This window comes from Rana temporaria, chromosome 1 (assembly GCF_905171775.1).
Source record: "Rana temporaria chromosome 1, aRanTem1.1, whole genome shotgun sequence".
NCBI classification, from domain to species: domain Eukaryota; kingdom Metazoa; phylum Chordata; class Amphibia; order Anura; family Ranidae; genus Rana; species Rana temporaria.
In genome coordinates, this window is record NC_053489.1 from 316,911,495 (window position 1) to 316,929,297 (window position 17,803).

At 39.7% G+C, this 17,803-nt stretch overlaps 1 protein-coding gene across 1 annotated transcript in view; it reads right to left on the reverse strand.

Annotated features, from left to right (window-relative positions):
- The window catches only part of SLC44A1 (solute carrier family 44 member 1), a 211,280-nt gene that overhangs the window by 101,804 nt on the left and 91,673 nt on the right, over positions 1-17,803 (reverse strand). The window contains exon 6 of the mRNA XM_040359353.1: positions 6,066-6,235. Within this exon, the coding sequence (XP_040215287.1) occupies positions 6,066-6,235 (170 nt within the window). The remainder of the gene's footprint in view (positions 1-6,065; positions 6,236-17,803) is intronic.

Genomic DNA, 17,803 nt, shown 5'->3' on the forward strand with positions numbered 1-17,803 from the left:
GGCGGGGCTATAGGGTGTGTATGATAAGTTAACCTTTTATATAAGTTTCTGCCTAGTTAACTCCTAAAGGAAGGATAATACCCACTAAGTCAAGATTAAGGCTGTGTCCATCCATGAACGAAAGAGAAAAAAACCTATACTCACCTAGGTGGATGCAGCAGTTGTCCCTGCCAGCTCTAGAACTGAGAAAAGTGATCAAACACCACTAAATGTGGCTTTGGAGGGGGCAGAAGTGGCTGGCTCAGGCTCTTAGCGGCTCGCTGAGAGGCTGAGCCAGCTGCTGGTGCAGGCATCTGGGTGGATTCCGACCATATAATCGGGATCTTTTCAGAGCCTGGACCGGCTCTGTGACTGACAGTAACTCTCAGCTGGTTTAAGCCCAGAACTCCTGTGATCCACAGAAATACAGCCAAAAAAGCATTGGCTATACTTCTCCTTTAAAGTGGTTGTAAGCCCTTTCATATACCCAGTGAAGGGACTAGCCTCAGGTGATACACAGAGATTAAACAAATCCTCCTACATAAGTTGTATCGGTCTATCTGCAGTCTTCCCTTCTATACATTTGTGCTGAATTAATGAGCTTGATTAAGACTTCAGAAAAAAGGGGACAGAGAGCTGAAGTTACAGTCTGCAGAGCTTAGTAAGGAGAGCTCTGACAGCTAATTGAAGGGAAGGGACACACCTCCCTTCACATAGAACACAGGAACAGAGCTGAGGCCATCAATCTGCTGTAGGTTCCCTCCCCTGTCACTTATTTTTCTCTTGGTGTCAGGAAAACTTGTCAGAAGTGATTAATACTTCTAGCAGAGGAGCAAAGCAGCAGACCAAAATGACATGTCATGCTTTTGATTGCGACAAGTACACACTATAGGGATACATTGGAAAGAAGAAGCTGGTCAAACAGCCTTGAGGGAACCTGTGGAAGCAGAGGATTTGGTAAGTAAAACTGCTTTTTTGTGGTCCCCTAGACCTAAAGGAGCATTTAAAGCTGCAGTTTAGGTATGTTTTTTCTTGTATAGTTACATTTGTTCAGTTTGGACCAATGTAAGTAGGCATCTCTTATATCTGATCAATTCCTGTGGAAGGGGGAAATCATTATAGAAGATGCTTCTTCTATGGAAATGGCAGTAGTCTTCTTAGATCAGTGCCAAGCAGCTTCCCTTCTTTATGGAAACCACAGGGGATTGCTCACTAAACGCTGCAGCCATTTAGAAAACACTTTGTGTTTTTAAATATACAAGGTATTCTCTGATTGGACTAGGTGGCGATTGTGATGTCACTGCCCTGCCCCTTCAAGTCATCCAGAGAACACCTTGCATTCATTGGAAAAAAAATATGAGGCATTCTCTGGCAGCAGTGGTAACCGCAGAACAGCAGCCATTTGGCACTGGACCTGGAAGACTGCTGCTATAAACGGTAGTAATTGTGAATAATTCAGTGATTTCCAACTTCCACAGGGCTTGGTAAGGTATAAGACATGCACACTTACGCCGCTGTTTCTTTTGCAAGTTGGCAAAGGTTATTCTCCGTTATGTGCCTTTTATGTGTAACGTGGCACATTGAATAGCCATTTCGCTTTGAAGTTCTACATATACTCCGGTGTGATAGCCGGTATGTCATCCAGACCAGCATAATGTCACTATGGAAGGACATATGCGGTATGGGCATCCTTTTGCTGGTCTTCTATGCCCGCCCTTGGATTTCTAAGGGCTGGCTCAAACTCAGGACTACGGACTAACTTTTCTGACGCCTCCAGTTTTATATTTGTTAACCCATGATGTGTCCGCCACTGTTTTTTTTTTTGTACTTTTCGGTTGATGTGTATTCAATAAAACCCTTTGTACATGATATGCACACTTACATTGGTCCATGCTGCCCTATGAAACTATACATGAAAAACCATGCCTAAAACTTCAGCTTCAAATTTCACAGTGCAGAGGCTGCAAGGGAGCTTTTTTCTTTTCCCTGCAATTCAGCTTTAACAAGCACTTTTGGAGCTTAAGTCTGTTTTTTAACAGCTTGGAAACACTTTTTGATGGTTTACAGTAAAATCTGGCAGGCTGCCAAGATTCGTTCTCTTGGAGGAAAAAAAAGAAGTGATTTCAATGTCTGTTGTGAATTTTGAAAATGTATTTCTCCACAATGCTTATAAATACAGAAGTGATTGAGGGCTTGTTGTGAAGTGTGGCAACAGCTTGTTCAGAGTTTGTAAATACTTTAAAGTGAACTTGTGCACAGATAATGCACAAGGTGGCCCCATGCACACTGGGCATTTCCCAAACTCTCCTGAATGCGTAAAGTGATGTTTTTGTTAATATGTTTGGCGTTTTTAGACACGTGTCAAGTGATTGGCCATTAATTTTATTAAGCCAGAACTATAATTTATTCTGTGAAAGTATGTGCAAAAAGAGGTGACCGCACTCCAATCTTCAGAAGTATGGATGCTTTAAATCGCAAAAAATCCACACATTACATCAATAGACCATGATACAATAGGACTATAGCAGCAAGGTTAACATGTTTCACAAACATGTGACATGACGCTTAATAGCGATTTGGTTCATAAAACAGGTCAACCTTGCTGCTATAGTCCTGTCGTATCGTGGTCTATTGATGTGATGCTTGGATTGTTGCCATTAACCACTTAAGGACCGCCTAACGCCGATATACGACGGCAGAATGGCACGGCTGGGCACAGGCACGTACCTGTACGTCGCCTTTAAGAGCCCAGCTGTGGGTCGCATGCTCTCCGTGACCACGCCTACGGGACCCGATCGCCACCGGTGTCCCACAAACAGGTCACAGGAGCTGAAGAACGGGGAGAGGTGCGTTTTAAACACACCTTCCCCGTTCTTCTGTGTGGCAGTGATACTGATCGTCTGTTCCCTGATATAGGGAATGACGATCAGTGACGTCACGCCTACAGCAAGAATCACTCCCTTAGGGCACACTTAACCCCTTCACTGCCATTGTCATTTTCACAGTAATCAGTGCATTTTTATAGCACTTTTCACTGTGAAAATGACAATGATCCCAAAAATGTGTCAAAAGTGTCCGATGTGATCGCCATAATGTCGCAGTCCCGAAAAAAAAAAATCACTACTAGTAAAAAAAAAAAAAAAACAATATTAATAAAAATGTCATAAAACTATCCCCTATTTTGTAAACGCTTTAACTTTTGCGCAAACCAATCAAACGCTTATTGCGATTTTTTTTACCAAAAATAAGTAGAATACATATCGGCCTAAACTGAGAATATTTTTTGGGGATATTTATTATAGCAAAAAGTAAAAAATATTGAATTTTTTCCAAAATTGTTGCTCTATTTTTATAAAATAAAAACCGCAGAGGTGATCAAATACCACCAAAAGAAAGCTCTATTTAAAAAAAAAAGGACGCCAATTTTGTTTGGGAGCCACATCGCACAACCGCGCAATTATCAGTTAAAACGACGCAGTGCGGAATCGCAAAAAGGGGCAAGGTCCTTAATCTGCATAATGGTCCGGTCTTAAGTGGTTAAAGCATTCATCTTTCTGAAGATTGGAGTGTAGTTACCTCTTTTTGCACACACTTTGACAGTTTTCAGATCACGGACTGGACCAGCACCAGATGTTTAGTACAGCCATTATATCAACCGGAGCTGTATTGCAACCCCTCTGTCTTATAGAATTAATAAATGAATGCTCAAGCACTAAATCTGCCTGGTGTTTATACGCATCAAGTGTTTTTTCTGTCAAAATGCTGCTGCTCCTTAATGCATTGACAGTGGCTTTTTTTTCTGCCTCTAAACAACTGTAAATGGCTATGTGTGCAAGGACCCATAGGCCAACATTAAGGGGCGTTTAGAGGCAGAAATAAAAAACTCCACTTTTAGGAGTGTTTGGCATTTTAACGCCCGGTGTGCATGAGGCCTAAATACCTGCATATTAAAACAAACAAAATAAACCAAAAAGAGTATTAATCTAAATCGTACAACAAAATCAAACTTAAAAAAAGAAGATCCGTAGTCACAACTATACATATTTTAGAATATTAACATTGTAATAGCAATAGAAAAAAAATGCTCTTTTAAAAAATTTGCTTATTTGAAAATTCTCCTTTCATGTCATAAGTGCTGCCTGTCTGCTGCCCATCTATTTAACAACTTCCTTGATTCTATGTATGCTTTGCAGTTTTTCCTTTGCTTATTCCCTTGGTTTAAATTAAAAATGGTAAGGGCTACATATCCCATTATACATTGCTACCTGCATTCAGTGATAATTTGATGTTTTTTTTTTATTTTTTATAATGGACTGCCTCCTGAAACTCATCCTCTCAGCACTTCTGTAGTTCAGAAGGCAGGCTCTGTGAAATGTGTGACACAGCAGTGCCTACTCAAAAGGACATAGTATTTATGTGTGACAGAATTCAGCACGTAAATGTGTAGGGATCTTCATAATTTTTATAATTATTTGTAGCGCACTCTGATTATTTATAACACTACGGATATAAATACATGTGGAAATTAATATAGGATTTCACATTTTGACCATAGATACCACCAATAGTGGGCGGACTAATAACTAGAATTGTAAAATAATTGCAGATGATTTGGCAGGATTTTGTGACCAGGGCAACTAGTAGCAAACAATGAATTACAGGTTGGACATTTAATAAATATGCTGTTTTCCCCAAATCTACTGGAGTACATTCTTATAGGAAATATACATATGTAATCTTTTAGTGTATTAGGATTGTTTATTAGCAATCCTGACCTAGGTATGATGTACTTGGTCTGGTGGGAAATATTTAGAACCTCTGTACGGTCTGTTTTTCGTGTTGTAAACATTTTGCATCACTTGCTGGCTAGTCTCCAGCACAGGAAGTGAAAGGAAAGCGCTCTAATAAGCATTCCCACAGCTATAAAATACTTCTGTAGTAGATGAAGGAAAGGTTAGAATCTCACAGACATTAATAAAGCCTTAACAGAAGTTTGAATAGATCCCTACTTTATTTAAAAACTGTCTAGACTTTCACTGAAGCAGCAAATTGGCGTTAAACAACTGCCAGAATTTTTGTTATGTAACATTTTAGGTTCTTGAAACCTTCAACTGGTTTCTGACAAGTGAAGTCTAGTAGTAGATGGATGCATAGTAGAGCCCCTTGTCAGATTTAATCACTATGCACCATCTTAAGATGTGTATGAAGTTTGAAAGCCAAAGTGCCATTACTATGAATGTACACTTTTACCTGCAGGTAAGCCAATAAGGCGTTACCCATAGGTACCATGAATATTTCCTAGACTTGCACCGTTTAAGAGATATTTACTGTATCCGCATGTGCCAATGTCATCGGCGCATGCGCACTGAAGAAACAGCTCACTTGTGCCGTTTCTTCAGCAGCTGTGCCGTGACCGGCAGCTCCAGCACGCATGCGTGAGGCCAATTACAGCGCCGGAGCCTGCAAACACAGAAATAACTCCGGGAGACATGTCGCCGGTCACAGCAGTGTATGGGGACCGCTGCAAAAGCTTCAATCTAAGGTGCATACTAGCTCATTATGCCTTTGTCTTGCAGGTTTTATAATTATTTTTTTTTGAAAGTTTACAACTGCTTTAAGAAGAGGATAAACACTTATGAATTTGCTCTACAATTCCAAACATGCTTGTATATTATATATATTATATATATATATATATATATATATATATATATATATGAAATTTTATTTCTGCAGTATAATAGTACAGTTAGAAGCAGAACGCTCACTTTAAATCACATTTGAAACACCCTGGAGACACAAAATCTTCATCTTCTTCCATGAAAGTTAAAATATGTCAGGTACAGGAATAGAAATGTTAAATTCCAACGGCATAAAAATGGAGTAAAACTATGAAAGCTGCTAAAGTTTGCAAGACGAGAGCACTGGTCGTGCATAAAAAAAGCACACTTCAGGGCCAATGTGACCCTTAGTAAATAGACAAATATATATATATATATATGTTTTAGCCCCACAAGAATTGAAAGATGGTAAATTTCCTAGAACAGTACTACACAATGAAGTCTAATAATCAGAAAAGCCATTACCTAGTGACAAAAAGCAAAGTCCAATAATAATTTCTTTGCTGGTCATTACTCCACTAATCAGCCTGTGCAGGACACTATTGTCACTGACAAAAGTGATCAAGGCTTCTGCAAACTTGGCATAGCAGGAAATGTTCACAGGAGCACAGCGATGGAAGAATGGAATAGGTGCACTGGTGACACAAGGAGAAAAAAAAAACAAAAAAAAGGAAAAAAAATTACTCCTACCGAAATATAAAATGAAAATGTAACATTAACAAACAAATGGAAAGGTGAATGGAAGCCACAATTTTGACTAATATTATCAATAGTGGATGACAGTCTACATAACTTTAAAAAAAAGCTGTTATGAATGAATCTTGGGAAGGCACATGGTGAGCAGTGGTTGATAATGTCATCAATGGGGTAGAATGGATGTGAAAGCCAAACCCAAAAATAGGAAGAGGACAATTTAAATAAACCAGTAATTTTGCCAAAGGCGGACAGTTGTTTGAGGTAGTAATTCTAAATTAGCTATTTCAGTCCCACGAGTTCTGATTTCATAAACTTGCTCTCAAGGTATAATCTTTTATCTGTAATGTCAACTTACCTGAGAATGCATAACATTTATTTTTGTACAACATGCAATCACAAGAAAGAAGAGTCTCCTGAATTTTCACCGTGAGAAATAATTAACTGCATGTAGATACTGACCAATATTACCAAAATTAAAATTATATTTTACAATACTCAACCCTTATAATAATGAGGGCAAAAACATTATTTAACAAGAGGTTATTGATGCAGCCACAGTTCTTTTTGATTTAGCAAGGCAGTGGGCAGCTAGAATTTTCAGGACATATCAAGAGGATATGTTCACTTTTCTAAAGATGTATTTAGGGTGCAACATGCTCAATTCCCCCCCCCCCAAATTGGGATAGCGGGCGTGGGATCCTCTCCCCACACCTACTATCACAATTTGAAAACAGCACAGCGTCATTTATTCACAGAGCTCTGTGAATTAACTAAAAGTACCATCTTCCATTGCTTAAAGGGGTTGTAAAGGTATAAAATCCCCATCGCCGCTGGAGTCCCGCGATCGGTCCCCGGAGCTGAAGAACGGGGAGAGCTGTGTGTAAACACAGCTTCCCCGAGCTTCACTGTGGTGGCGTCATCGATCATGTGATCCCTTTTATAGGGATACACAATCGATGATGTCACACCTACAGCCACACCCCCCTACAGTTAGAAACACATATTAGGTTGTACATAACCCCTTCAGCGCCCCCTTGTGGTTAACTCCCAAACTGCAATTGTCATTTTCACAGTAAACAATGCATTTTAAATGCATTTTTTGCTGTGAAAATGACAATGGTCTCAAAAATGTGTCAAAATTTTCCGATGTGTCCGCCATAATGTCGCAGTCACGAAAAAAATCGCTGATCGCCATTAGTAGTAAAAATTTTTTTTTTATAAAAATGCAATAAAATTATCCCCTATTTTGTAAACACTATAAATTTTGCGCAAACCAACCGATAAACACTCATTACGATATTTTTTACCAAAAATAGGTAGAAGAATACGTATCGGCCTAAACTGAGGAAAATAAATTATTTTTGGGGGATATTTTTTAAAGCAAAAAATATTGCATTTTTTTCAAAATTGTCGCTCTATTTTTTTTTTTTTAGCGCAAAAAATAAAAAAAACACAGAGGTGATCAAATACCACCAAAAGAAAGCTCTATTTGTGGGGAAAAAAAGGACACCAATTTTGTTTGGAAGCCACGTCGCACGACCGCGCAATTGTCTGTTAAAGCGACGCAGTGCCGAATCGCAAAACCTGGCCGGGTCCTTTAGCTGCCTAAAGGTCTGGGTCTTAAGTGGTTAAGACAGCTTGAGTTCTCAATGAACTGTGAGAATGCTGATGAGCGATCTCATAATGCATCAATTCTTCCTGCCCTCCAGGAACTGTCTACCTGTATAGATGGTATGAGCAGAAGGCTTTACTGAAAGATTGCAGGAGACTGAAATTGCACCCACAATCTGCTGATTGAGAGTGGAATGCTCTGCAGGCCCCTAAGAAAAAAAAAAATAGACGCAGAAGTTTTACCTGCAATTATTTATTTATTTTTTTTAACGTGAACTTATCCTTTAAAATGGTAACCTTTATACTTCCTCGGTACAGGTTTACTGTGATGCGAGCTACTGGATACTGTTAAAGGTTAGCTTGGGAAAAGTTTGTATGCACTTAGGCCCAACCTGACCACGACACACATTTCCTTCAGGGTCTATTGCATATTGTTTTTACCAAAGAGTGGTCAGTGTCAGGGATATGTGCAAAATACTCATTCTATAGGCACTGACATGTTGGTCAGTGTAAATGTGTGAATTAGGGGACATTTACTAAAACTGGTGCACACAGAATCCGGTGCAGCTGTGCATAGCCACTTCAGCCCCAGAAAATTTGGTTGTTCAATGACCGGGCCATTTTTTGCGATTCTGCACTGCGCTGCTTCAACTGACAATTGGTCGTAAGATGTTGTACCCAAACAAAATTGATGTCGTTTTTCCCCACAAATAGAGCTTTATTTTTGGTGGTATTTGATCACCTCTGCCGTTTTTATTTTTTGCCCTATAAAACAACAAAAAATTGTGACAAAAAAAAAAATCAATATCTTTTACTTTTTGCTATAGTAAATATCCCCCCCCCCCCAAAAAAAATGATATATATAATTTTTTTTCTTAGTTATGTATTCTTCTACAGAATATTGGTGAAAAAAAAAAAGATTTATGGCATTTATATGAAGTTTTTATTTATTGATTTTTTTTTTTTACTAGTAATGACGGTGATCTGTGTTTTTTTTTTGCGACGGACAGGTTGGATAATTGACACATTTTTGGGACCATTGACATTTACAGAGCGATCGGCGCTATAAATATGCACTGATTACTATGTAAATGTCACGGGCAAAAGGAAGGGGTTAACACTAGGGGGCGATCATGGGCTTAACTGTGTTTATTATTGTGCGTTCTAACTGTGTGGGAGGGGGGTTCACTATAGGAGATGACAGATCATATTTTCTCCTGGGTGAAGCTGTATATGTACGTGATCTCGCCCAGGAGAGCCATTCTGCCGCAGTATATTTGCATGAGCCAGTCAGAAACTGGATAGTAACCAATCAGCTTCTGAACTTATTCAATTAAGCTTTGGAAAAAAAAGCCCACATTCACTTGGCGCGTTTTGACATGCGATTTGCCACACTATTGTCAGCAACTACACAGTCGAATTGGTGCGCCACACCGATTCCCAAACATAGTTCCTGCACTGTTTTTGGCGACTTCAGGGCAAATTCAATAGACATTTGTGCAGAAACCCGCACAGATGTCTCTGAAATTGCTCCCAAGGTCGAACTGACATGCAGGTCAGCTGAACTCGCCCGATTTCAAACCTGCACCAGTGTGAACCTAGGCTAAAACCTAGAAGCTAACTGGTTACTGTGCACCAGTTTTAGTAATATTTCTCCCATTATGTCTATAGGAAGACTACTTAGCTGCCAGACCATGCACAAACTATCAGCATAATTGTCAATTGATTGTCTCCACCTCCACCAATGTGTTATAAGATGATAGCTTTAGATTACCTCATACATTTGACGATACAGAATACATAGAAATAGAGACTTTAGTATTTTTTCCAAGTCAGTAGATTATGAAAAAAAAAAAAAAAGAAGAAGGACAAATGTATGAAATAATATGCTGAATACCAAATACCCATTCATTCAAAATGCTGGGAAGTCAGAGGACTATGGATGAATGCAGAGGGTCATGGGGCTGACCAAGAAGGTATCTGGAACAGATTTTCCTCCTATGGTGCTAATAAACTAGATAGAACTAGGTTGTGTTAAAACCCATTTTGTTTTATTTTTACGGTCACGTTTCTTATGGTACAGGATGCAAAACACCAATTTACCTATTTTAATAAAAGTACAAATATAGACAGAGTTCATTTGAAATGATCCCACAATTAGTTTGTGTTTCCTTTATTAAGCATAAAACAAATAAAAAGGTCAATAAAGATCTTTTGTTCATCACACTGTATAAATATCAAATGACCAACATTGGAAAAAAATATTACGAGGAGATAATTTTTTTTATTATTAGAACAAGACTTTCTGCAGATTTTAACTCAATATTTAGCAATATTCCATAAGCTGGATTGAAAGCATACTCTCAACAACAGTTGCTCATGTGATCAGCATTTTTTTTTTAATCATCATGAAGATCACTGAAAATAATCAAAGTACAATGTCAAGGCTGTGGCATTATGAAGAAAAACATATTGTAAAGGAAAGCTTGGCTGTGTCCACTCTTCCCATATAGGTCATACAAAATAATAATGCAGTGATCATATTTTGGAAAAATAAATATACAGAATACAATGGGGAGAATTAACAGAGTGGTTTAAAAACAATGCTTGCATCATTCTTCAAAACAGAAAAAAAAAATGGAGCAGATGCTGCTCCTAATTAACAAAGGGGTGCAAGCCCTTTGTTATTTAGGAGCAACCCGATTTCTGTTCTGCTATGTTTTTTGGATGCAGCACAGAAAACATGAGAGCTGGAGCTGCATGTTCCAATGTGTCGATGCCCATCCTTACCTGTAAGGGAGGAGGAGGATGGTTGTTAGCCCTGCAGGCTTTGCTCGTGTAATGTAATCACTGCATGGGCAAAGATGGAGGAGAGTGCCGAAGGCAACAAGGTCACACCAGGCAGGAATTTGTGGCAGTTTTCTACATGCAGTTTTACTCCTGTTAATTAGAGACAGACCAGTGCTAGTTTCAATGTCACTCTGAAATCGAAACTTATGCAGGTGAAACAGGCCTTAGACAGGTACTTCCTGTTCCTATTTGTTGGGTCACAAACCTCAATTAGAGGACTGTGATAAAGGGGAGCTTCAAGGAAGTAGAAACAGAATTGGACCTCATGACCATCCATGCATGATCTACTGCTGTTTTTTATCCAGGGCAGAAGCCTAAGTTTATATACCCTGGCAGAATTTATGATTTCTTGGCCATTTTTCAGAGAATATGGATGATAACAAAAACTTTTCTTTCACTCATGGTTAGTGTTTGGTTGAAGCCATTTATTATCAACTGTTATTACTCTTTTTAAATCATATTGACAGAAACTACCCAAATAATACCGTTTATTACCCCCTTTAACATCAATGACAGATTGAAGTCTTTTGTGGTATTTGTGGATGAGGCTCTTTATCTTCTCAGATGGTAAAGCTGCCCATTCATCTTGGCCAAAAGCCTCCAGTTCCTGTAAATTCTTGGGCTGTCTTGCATGAACTGCACGTTTGAGATCTCCCCAGAGTGGCTCAATGATATTGAGGTCAGGAGACTGAGATGGCCACTCCAGAACCTTCGCTTTATTCTGCTGTAGCCAATGACAGGTCAACTTGACCTTATGTTTTGGAGCATTGTCATGTTGGAATGTCCAAGTACGCCCCATGTGTAGCTTCCTGACTGATGAATGCAAATGTTCCTCCAGTATATTTTGATAACATACTGTATTCATCTTGCCATCAATTTTGACCAAATTTCCTGTGCCTTTGTAGCTCACACATCCCCAAAACATAATCCACCTCCGTGTTTCACAGTAGGAATGGTGTACCTTTCATCATAGGTCTTGTTGACTCCTCTCCAAATGTAGCGTTTATGGTTGTGGCCAAAAAGCTAAATTTTGGTCTTATCACTCCAAATGACTTTGTGCCAGAAGGTTTGAGGCTTGTCTCTGTGCTGTTTGGCGTATTGTAAGCAAGATACTTTGTGGCATTTGTTTAGTAATGGCTTTCTTCTGACGAGCCGACCATGCAGCCCATCTTTCGTCAAGTGCCTCATTGTTCATCTTGAAAAAGCCACACCACATGTTTTCAGAGAGTCCTGTATTTCACCTCAAGTTATTTGTGGGTTTTTCTTTGCATCCCAAACTATTTTCCTGGCAGTTGCGGCTGAAACTTCAGTTGGTCTACCTGACCGTGGTTTGGTTTCAACAGAACCCCTCGATTTTCCACTTCTTGAAGAGTTTGAACACTGCTGATTGGCATTCTCAATTTCTTGGATATCTTTTTATATCCCTTTCCTGTTGTATACAGTTCAATTACCTTTTCCTGCAGATCCTTTGACAATTCTTTTGCATTCCCCATGACTCATAATCCAGAACTGGATAAAAGATGCAAGGTCTATCAGGAGTCCAGAAACTCATTGACCTTTTATACATACATACATACATAAACACACACACACACACACACACACACACACACACACACACTAATTCCAAGCAAACGGATCACAGGTGAGGATGGTTACCTTTAACCACTTAAGGACCTTGGCTGTTTTTCAGATTTGATGTTTAGATTAAAATAGTTTTTTTTGCTAGAAAATTACTTAAAACCCCCAAACATTATATATATATTTTTTCTAACACCCTAGAGAATAATATGGCGGTCAATGCAATACTTTTTGTCACACCGTATTTTGCGCAGCGGTCTTACAAGCACGCTTTTTTGGGAAAAAAATTCACTTTTTTTAATTAAAAAATAAAACAGTGAAGTTAGCCCAATTTTTTTTTATATTGTGACGCTTCAAAATTGCGCCCGCTCGTGGAATGGCGTCAAACTTTTAACCTTAAAAATCTCCATAGGCAACGTTTAAAAAATTCTATAGGTTGCATCTTTTGAGTTACAGAGGAGGTCTAGGGCTAGAATTATTGGTCTTGCTCTAACGATCGCGGTGATACCTCACTTGTGTTGTTTGAACACCGTTTTCATATGCAGGCGCTACTCACGTATGCGTTCGCTTCTGTGCGCGAGCTCGTCGGGACGGGGCCCTTTAAAAACATATTTTTTTGTTTTCTTATTTATTTTTTACATTTTTACAAAAAAAAAAAAATGGGTCACTTTTATTCATATTACAAGGAATGTAAACCTCCCTTGTAATAGAAAAAAAGCATAACAGGTCCTCTTATATGAGATCTGGGGTCAAAAAGACCTCAAATCCCATATTTAGACTTAAATGCAAAAAAAATAAAAAAAAATGCATTTGTCATTTGAAAAAATGACACCCAGAAAATATTGCTTTAACCTCCCTGGCGGTATGATTCTGTCTGAAAAAACATGCTGAAAGCGGTACAATTATTTGCAAGGAAATTTGGTGTTTTATACTGTAGGCCTGTGATTTTTAGGAATAACTCACTTAAATCTGACCAAACCAGAATCTAATAGGCATCCCGGGTATGACATTTTTTTAAAAACAAAATTTTAAATTATAATATAATAAATAATTATAAATAATTATAGCAAGTAATAATATAATTCAAATAAAAATTATTCAATAATGTAATCAAATCAAAATCACTGAAATTTTTTCAGTTGCAGAATTGTTGCTGTCATTATTTTTTTTTTTTATGACGAATTTCCCCGCAAATCGCAATCGCACAATTCTGCAAGTGATTATAATTTATTATCGCTGTTTTCTAGCTGATCTAAAACCATTTTTGACATAAAAATACACTTTTGGTTGCTATGGACAATCTACAGTTTTCAGGCAGAAAGAAAGGTTTTTATTATATAAAATGACATGTAGGGCACTGGGCAGACCACTAGGGACAAGGGGGGTGTGTTTTTTTTACATACAGTACTGTAATCTATAAGATTACAGTATAATGTATGTATAGTGTTTGTTTACTTTTTTGAATTTGGCGCCGATCTCCGCTCCCGTGCGTCGTAACGTCGCAGGGAACGGAGACCGGCGGCACAGGAGGACGCTGTGTGAATCGAGCGAGGTCCCGCTCGCTCACACAGCGTGGTGACATCGCTGGATCCAGGACAAGGTAAGCCAGCGCACGCTGCAGGCTCTGCATGTCTACCCCGAGCGTGACTCGGGGATACCGATCGCAGCAAGAAAAACCCACCCCGAGTCACGCTCGGGGATACCGCCAGGGAGGTTAAGAAGCATGGGCGGAAGTGACGTTTTGACGTCTCGCCTCCGCCGCTGCCGACGGCTCCGGTAAGCGGCGGAGGGCGCGGGAGAGCGGCGAGAGGGGGTGCCCTCTCCCGCCGCCGATAACGGCGATCTCGCGGCAAATCCGCTGCGGAGACCACCGTTATCGTTTACAGGACCGCTCAAAGAAAAGATAGATATCTCGGTTGTAGCGGCAGCTGCTGCCGTTACCAAGATATCCATCTTTAAATTACCGATGTATATGTACATGAGCGGGGCCTTAAGTGGTTAATAGCCATTCAAACTCTTTTGTGTCAACGGGTATGTAAACTTTTGTTTAGGGTCATTTGGGTAGTTTCTGTTGTCATTAGGATTTAAAAAGAGTTAACACAGACTAATAAATGGCTTCAGCCAAACACTAACCATGAGTGAAAGAAAAAATGTTGTGTTATTCATATACTCTGAAAAATGGCCAAGAAATCTAATTCTGCCAGGTTATGTAATCTTAGGAGCACAACTATATTTAAAGACTAGTTACAGAAGTATGCCTGTCCCCTTGTTGTTACCCGACATGCACTATACCACATAGTTTGGTCTGTGACACAGTGTGTGTGTGTAGTAGTCACCCTGCTGTAAGTTAGTAGGTGAACCTGTTTTTTGCAATAGAGTTTATATGCAGCTCTATATGCGGTTCTCATGAACCTGTCCCTTCTGGTCTAGGATTCTATAGCCATCATTTGCTCGGGGCTCAGCAACCAGCATAGGCTAAAGCCAGCAGAGGATAAACTATGGTCCAAAGGCAGTTACAGGCTGAGTGCCAGTGTCACACCACAGTTTCTGCTAGTGAGAGCTACTGTCCAGGCTGGTTGGACAACAGTTGGGAGGATCTGCCCATCATCACCGATTCGGTCTTCAGGTCTTCAACACCAAGACAAATGCCACATTGTGTTCATCCTCAGGGGCCCCTGCAAATGGACTTTGATGCAACATTCATCTGGGAGGTAACTATATATAGCCAGGTATATATGTGCACAATTCCCCCAGGACAGTGCCTGTCTGTACATTGGATGTATGCACAATTATTTACCTTTAATGATATAAAGCTCATATTATTCCCATACTGATGTGTACCTAAACATTTATGGTTATTATAGACTGGCTGCAGTAGTTCCTCTTCTCTTAAATACATTAATTAGAATATTGGTTAATCTCCCAGGAAGAAAATCCTATCTGCTCAGATGTCCTGTCCTAGGTCATTGCATTACATATTCTGGCTTGCTTTCTGATCCCAGTGCTACACATTACGGCTCCCCTTTACAATGCATGTCTTCATTGTTTATTTACTTGAGGCAATAAAGGCTGTCCACTTTGCAAGGAAATCTGCACTTTTCATGGAAAAGTTAAAAAATGTTTTTTTGACATGTTGACACTAGAAAGATGCTGGAAAATGAACAGCCCAGCCCATTTGCCTTTAGAAAATCAACCCTAATTAGTCAGATGACTCCCTAAAAATAGCCAGGGCACAAATCAGGCTAAATATCATAAAAGGGCTGAAACACCGTATAACAGTTTTTTTGGGTTTACACACAAATATAAACAAGCTTGTTATATAGTGTGTCATAGTGTGTCAGCGCTGGTTTCATAAGGGGCCAATTCTAGGCTCCCTTATTAAAGAATTCTTAGCAGAATTGCATTGTCAGCAAAGTATCCACTTCAAATGGCAATTTAACCACTGCACTGAAGTCTCTAAATATCGCAACCTTTATTTTTTATATGTCTAATGCGGTCTTCAACTAGAGTTCCTCCAGAGATTTCCAAGATTTCTTTGAGTTGTGGCTTAGAGATCTCCAATCTGATGGTGCCTACATAGTTCTGGGGCCAACACCACTTCACAGAGCAGGCTGCAAGAAGTCAATGATCTTTCTAGTTGCCTGTAGAGGTGGCATTCTGACAACTACTGTAAGGGAAGCATTCTTCCCAATAACCACCCATGTCATGAGCATTTTACTCACTAAACCAACAGCTGGTTTAACAGGAGTTCAAGACCTGAAAATTACTTTAAAGGTTCACGTTTGGGAACATGTTACATGCTCCACCCGTTTTTAGGGTGGAACATGCAACATGTTCCCAATGCTGCAGCCACTGTCCGATCCCTGCACCCCCTGTGACAGCAGCACAAGGAGAAGTTTAACGCACTCGTTGTCGCTTTTTGAAATTGGCAAAGCCAAGCAAGGCCCCGCCCACATGATCACGTCATTCATTCACATAGCTCTGTGCGTGAATAAACTACACAGAGCGGCTGTCGGCTTGTAGTTCTCAATGAACTACCACTGCACTGTGAAGCGCCGTGGTAGTTGATCGATTCTTCCTGTCAGCGTATTTGCTTGCCCGTATGAGATGTATGGGCATACAGGAACACAGACAGATCTGCAGATTGCTGGTGCAATGCTTTAGATGCGTAAAAAAAAAAAATGCACATTTTTTTACCTCTCCAATTTTCATTAGAAAAGTAAACTTATACTTTAGACCACTTTTACACTGAAGACCGCTCCGCGCTAGCGTTAAAGCGCCGCTTGTTCTATCAGCGCTGTGCGGGCAAGAGAGGGGCGCTTTTATCACCAAAAAATAAGTTAATAAGGGGTTAAAAGTGGCAGAAAAGCGCCACTGCCGAAGAATTTTGCAGGCACTTCGGCACCGCTGCCCATTGATTTTAATGGCAGGGGGAGTTTAGGAGCGGTGTATACACCGCTCCCGTACCGCCCCAAAGACGCTGCTTGCAGAACTTTTTTTTTCTGTCCTGCAAGCGCACCGCCCCAGTGTGTAAATACTCGGGCATTCACACTGTGGAGGCATGGGAGGCCTTTACAAGTGCTTTACAGGCACAATTTGTTGAGCTAAAAATCTGTATAAACCGCCTTCAGCGTGGGAGGGGTATTAAGGTTTCCTCTGGGGGGTACAAAAAAGTAGAGAAAGGCTGGTCTAGTGCATTAATCTGGAACCATTTTTATTTTTTTAAATGCTGTCTTATAGGAGTACTTGCTAACAATAATGGTTACAGAAAAGTAACAACATGAGTAAAAATGGTAACGTAACAATTTAGGAATACTTGTAGGGACAAAGCCAAAAATTATCCCATGTATGTCCTCTTCTTTCAGGCTTCTAACCCTGTCACAGTTGTATGCTCCTTGTGACCAGATTTCTGTTTGTCTACTTTTATTGTGCAGTACTGTGTACTTGTAGGGAAGCTGCCATTGCAGGCCTCCTTTTAAAAATGCTAGATGCCTGGTGATGTCTGGGTTTGGTATGTTTCATTCACAATTCTGAGACAAGCATGCTACCAATGGGTCTCAGAAAAGTTGTCAGAACTACACCTCCTCTGGGTCAGTTACTTGTACAGCTTTGAAGTCAAAGTGTCAAAATGAGTGTATGGTTAGCACTCGCAAAGTGTCTTTTAGACTTTTGCAAAAGCAAAAAATATTTTGGGATACGTTTGTGTATCAAAATATACCTATAAAAAAATCTGCAAGCATACAAGTGTGAATGATAAAAGCCAAAAGGGATGCAATCAGTGCTGCACTACCAATGTAAGGCAGGAAAAGAAAAAAATACTTAGTGATAAAATATAAAACACTTTCTGAATGGCCTCAGATATCGAGAACATGGTAGTTAACCCTCCATGTTCTCTTCCTTTTAGCAATCCTGAATAATGCCATGCCACTCTGTGCAACAGATCTTATGTCTATTGAACTCTTGTT